General features: G+C 35.7%; 1 protein-coding gene across 7 annotated transcripts; it reads right to left on the bottom strand.

The window, feature by feature from the left end:
• Positions 1-4,900, bottom strand: LOC130734170 (mitochondrial succinate-fumarate transporter 1). 7 transcript variants are annotated; one of them, XM_057586498.1, is made up of 5 exons: positions 4,765-4,900; positions 4,386-4,545; positions 3,436-3,501; positions 2,854-3,290; positions 1-862 (listed from the first exon to the last, which is right to left on the bottom strand). In XM_057586498.1, the coding sequence occupies exons 4-5, from the start codon at positions 3,256-3,258 to the stop codon at positions 326-328; spliced, it is 942 nt and encodes a 313-aa protein (XP_057442481.1). In that variant the 5' UTR covers positions 3,259-3,290; positions 3,436-3,501; positions 4,386-4,545; positions 4,765-4,900; the 3' UTR covers positions 1-325. The 7 variants fall into 7 exon arrangements, with proteins under 7 accessions (XP_057442481.1, XP_057442482.1, XP_057442483.1 ...); XM_057586499.1 differs by having other exon boundaries at positions 4,386-4,550; positions 4,765-4,895; XM_057586500.1 differs by having other exon boundaries at positions 4,386-4,516; positions 4,765-4,889.
• Between the last annotated feature and the right edge of the window lie 356 nt (positions 4,901-5,256).

Raw genomic sequence — 5,256 nt, 5'->3', positions numbered from 1 at the left:
TTAAATAACGCCATATTGGCTTTTCATAAAATAGCATTTGACAGTGTTTTACATCTCAAGTCTTGACATAAAACTAATAAACCCAGCATCTGAAAGGGCTTGCCACCTAGTGGTTCTGCAATTATTCAGAATAATTTCTAGGCCTAAATGCTAGAAATTCCCTACAGCATGAAGCCTTGTTATGGACCCCTAAGGACTAAGATCCACAAAATTAAATTCTAGTGAATCAAATAAATTAACAGTAGATTGAGGCTAAATGATGATTTTGTAGGCTTGAAATGAAACTGGTTCTGGAGAAAGGAAAAAATAATATAAAGGGGGGAATCTACAAAGCTGACATTTGAAGATATCTCCTCTCATACAAACCCATTATTTGATCAGCAACAGCCCACATAATGGCCTGTCCAGGAGGGATCCTCATGAGCCGAGGCAACAGACCTTTCCATAATGCGCGAAGTCCTTCTTCTGAATATATTGTTCTGATGGCATGGATCATACCCTTGTACTTCAGTTCACCCCCTTCTCGGCTCTGAGCCATAAGCCTTGTTTTCACTACATCGAAGGGACCAGTACAAAATGGGCCTGCTGTACCTGCAAGAAATCCAGAGATCATAGACTGCCATGGTTGCAGAACACTCCCATCTCCTTCGTGTTTCTTCCACAAAAGCACATCAAAAGCATTTTTGGCGGAGAACATGACAGATTGATTAGTCCCATTACGCATTATAGTTGGAGAGACCCCTGCCCAAAGCCCACGTATGCCTTCTTCATGTAAAATTGTTCGAGCGCAATGCACAGGACCTTTATATTTCAAAAGCTCAGGGCTTAGTCCTCTTTGCTGCTGCAGTTTGATCTTCACCACCTGCAATAAGACATTATACAAACTTGAACCTTTACAAGGCAAAGTCAAAGGTGATGTTATATGCAGAGTAGCCACACTATCTGATGACTTTTATACCCAAACAAAACATCAGTGTAATCAGTTTGGGCAAGAAGAAAGCAAACTGCATGTGCTCATAGTTCGTAGCACACAAGAAGATGAACTAGTTTCCACAAAGAAGTTTATGAGACCTGTCAAAGTTTCTTGAAAAAAAATGTCATGATTTATTATTTCCCAGCTATTATGAGGCATACACTGTCATTTTGTCATACATTGGAGAGACTAAACTTAAAGGAATCAAAATGGGAGCAAAATGACAATGATCTTCCCAGGTCTGCCAGTCAGAGGAATGAAAATGGAGATTGTTAACGTTATATCTATTCTTAAAGTTAAACTTTTTTGCTTTAACCTTGACTGAGAAATTTGTCCGCAAAAATATAACTTAATTAGACATAGAAGCAATTATATGGTTTTATTCTACTTCAACTTTCACGCATAAAAACTTAGGAGAAGGGACGTTGATTTATGGAAAACTCAGAACATGCCACAAGCTTCAGTAAAGGCTCACAAGGGTAAATACAGATGATCTACCAATGAGTGTCCAACTGTGGAAATCAAATCCAAGACCTTTTCATGAACGCCATTTGATGTTACCAAATGAACCAACCCTCATTAGTTGTTTTTTTCACTTCATTTGTACTTACATATACTAGAAACATCTAAATTCACAAATGAAAAAAAGCTTCCTTGTAAATCATACCATCAAGGAAGGGAATACTCTTTTCCCATTCTCCTCCTACCTTCCACCCTGATATCCTTAAACAAAAGTCAGAAGCAGACTACTCCTCTCATATTTTATTTCCTTCTTCTATTCACCATTTTTAACTACATTTTGAAAAGCACAACAAATCATCAACTTGCCCTGGAATCTAATAAGCTCGATGAGGCTTAGAGACATGGTGGAATAAACCCCACACTACAATCTCATACTTCAAATGTGGGACTAAAGTCCCATACCTTGCAATTGATCCTAACATGGGCTTTCCACCTACCATGCACCCCCATCGATTAAAATGAATTACTAAAAAAAGTTTATCTCAACTTTGCAATTGAAGACCATAGAGAAATCTTCAACAAAAGGTCTTAGACTTCTGTCTTCTAAATTAACAGATGAAATACATTAAAATGTAATTCAAACACTGAAGTTATTAAATACCCTTGACTTTCCTATTAATAATTATAATATCTGAAATTTCTTTTCTAAAGTTAACACCTTGGGTTTGACTGGCCAAATCTAGGGTCTTAAACGTTAATATTGAGTTCACGCTGAGAATAACAATTGTGAAAAACTACGATTCAGAAGACTATGACTTCACAATGAAGAGTTTATTAATACTTTAATAGTGACAAGTAGTTCAAACTCAGTTTATCAGCTACATATCACAAGCAGATAATCAGTAAATGAATATCTGGGTAAACATAGCTGAAAATATAATTGACTAGTTAAGCATTGCTATACCACTAAAAAAATCATAGCTGAAATAAATAGACATTATAAACTTATATTCTTAAGAAACTAGGAAGTATAAATCCAAACCAAGAATGTCTAGTCAACAATATATTAGCAGACAAATTTAGGAAGAAGGGTAGTGCTAGGGATGTAAGTTTTCACTTCTGAAGGTTTAAAATCAAAGTCAACATAACATAGTGAATTAATGATCAAAGAAGAAACTGATACAGTAGGTATTTCAGAATCTAAATGGACAATTGTTTCTTCAAATTCTCAGTCATTAACCAAAACTCATAAGTGCAAGGAACACTAACAATTTATTTTGGAAGAAATAAATTTCACAGCATGTGTATGCAATTCATCTTCATGGATTATTTTTTGCTTAGTTCATGTTTAACTTAAAACAGGCTATATATATTAGAGTAATTGCTGATTGCTTATCAAACAATATAAAAAATCAAACCTCAAATGGCGTGACAATAACAATAGCTTCAAGCACCCCAGCACCAAACCCAGAAAGGAGCCGTCCATGACTGCTAAGCTTACCAGTCTCTGAGTCCTTAAACATTGATTGAAATACTGCATTTGAACCCATTCGAAGTGCATACTTAAAGGTCAAATGTGTGGCAAAAGGTGTCAGTCCCTTCCATAAAGCCCGGACTCCTTCTGTTCGTGAAATTGTGGAACCACAATGAACTATTCCCTTGTAATTCCCTGACCTATCAAGCTGTAATCTGGTCTTGATCACATCAATGGGTTGCAAGCAAGAAGCCTCCACAACTCCTCCAAGTGAACCAGAGATTGCCTTCAGGTAGGGTGGGATTGATTTCTTTGGATGAGTGTTATCTTGTGCGACATCTTGTTTCATGATTGTGGAGGTTTATTTTCTTCTGCTTGAAGCTTCAATAGATATATGGTGTAAGTAAACTAGTAAGATAATGAATTGCACCATGTACAGTTTACCAATACAAAAAAACAAACATGAAAGAATGGTGCAATTAATAAAATAAGAAGAAGAAAAGAGAGAATAAAAAGAAGAACATACTCTTGAATCTCAAGCAGCAAACTCTTTCCCAAAACGGTGCAATTAAGCTCCTTCCCAGGGTAAAATCTGAAAATCCCACAAGCAAAAATAAGAAGAATGAGAGAATGAACTCATGTCATAATGAATGGATATCTAAGTCCAACACAGTTCTTAGTTCATTTTCATGAATACCTACCTAATTTTAAAAAATTAGTTACAATTTGTAAGCTCCTAAAGAATCAGCCTAACTGAGATCCAATCCATTTAGGGGGTGAATTCACACAGAGCGTGTTTGGATGAAGTATTTTAAGAGGGGAATGTAATTTTTTAGATGATTTAAAATGCTGCACATCCTCCATTTACCTATGTTCCCCTGCAGCTATCCTCGGTTTACCTCCATTTTTATCCAAACAATAAAATTTGTAAATTCAAGAAATCAAATTGATTCATTTGAATTCCCAAGCATTTGAATTTCCTTAGAATTCTCTATCCAAACACACTATCAAACCATTTACCACAAAAGAAAAAAGGGAAAAGTTCAGAGCAATGCCATATTTTCATAGGCATCAGGCATGTAAACCAGCAGTCCAAAATTTTATTTCAAGAAGAATTCATAGATTAATAACATGTCACCTAAAACGAACAGGTTACGGTTACCACATCATCACATTGATAAGAAAACAGTAATCCAACACAAAAACATTAAGCTATCACACATGATAAAATTGAGTCACAAAGGAAGCGAAGACAACATGGAGCAGAGGGTGACCCCCCAAAATGCAAAATAGTTATCATCACAAAATCTAAAAGTTGCGGTCAAGAATGGCTTACTTTAAGACAAATGTGAGAGAATATATTGAAGATATGGCTGCACTAGTACAGGATGCATGTTAAGGTTTCATGTCTATCACATGCAACCAGAAAACTCAGCAAAATGAACAAAAATGGAGAGAGAGAGAGAGAGAGCTCACAGTTGGTGGTGGCTGGTGTGGTGGAGAAGTCAGTCACGTCGTCGTCACGCGGCCACTGACCGACCACCTGAATTCACAACTCAATTATAAAAACATGGCCCGGCCCGAATATGAGCCCGTGCGGGCTAAACCTATAACACGTGGCAATTCCTCAATCTCTCTGCACTGGTTCAAAACGTTAGATCTATTCAACGGTCCAGATATGCCAAAGATTAAAAAAAATAAAAAACACCAGCATGACACTGAAAGAAAGAACACAAGTGACGAAATGAAGCAGAACAAGAGCAACATCGAAAAAGACAGACATGTTAATAGAAAAGGTTGAATTTTACAGTGTTAGGGGTTTCGAACAATTTTAAGGTTGTCTTTTTCAAATTACCTGTGACATCATTGCCGTAGAAGATGAAACCAGGGGTGAGACGGATGGCGACGCTCTTGCCGGCGAAGATGAAACCAGTGTCGCGGATGAAAAAATTCAGAGGGTTCCGTTGCCGTTGTGTTGAAATCCGGTGATTTTATATAGCAAAATTATTATTATATAAAAATGGTAACAAGTCTTAACATATGGAAAAAATAAAACAAATGATTTTAAATTAAAAAATAAATAAGTATTATTTCAATAATTCAAAATATTTAACTAGTTTTAATATTAAATGTTTCTGCAAATATTCTTAATAATTTTCTTGATTACTAAATAAATAATTTAATATATTATATTCTTTTAGATGTGTTAAAATGGGCTAGGACTAGCAAGTGAGTTCGAATAGACCGAAGATATCAATTTTTTTTTAGAAAGTAAAAATTTATTGAATGCGTAAGAAGTCGAGATATAGATCCTCTCGACAATGGATTAAATACAAAGTAAAGCAAA

The sequence above is a fragment of the Lotus japonicus genome, chromosome 1 (assembly GCF_012489685.1).
Source record: "Lotus japonicus ecotype B-129 chromosome 1, LjGifu_v1.2".
Classification (NCBI taxonomy): Eukaryota; Viridiplantae; Streptophyta; class Magnoliopsida; order Fabales; family Fabaceae; genus Lotus; species Lotus japonicus.
This window is presented reverse-complemented; position numbering and strand designations above follow the sequence as displayed.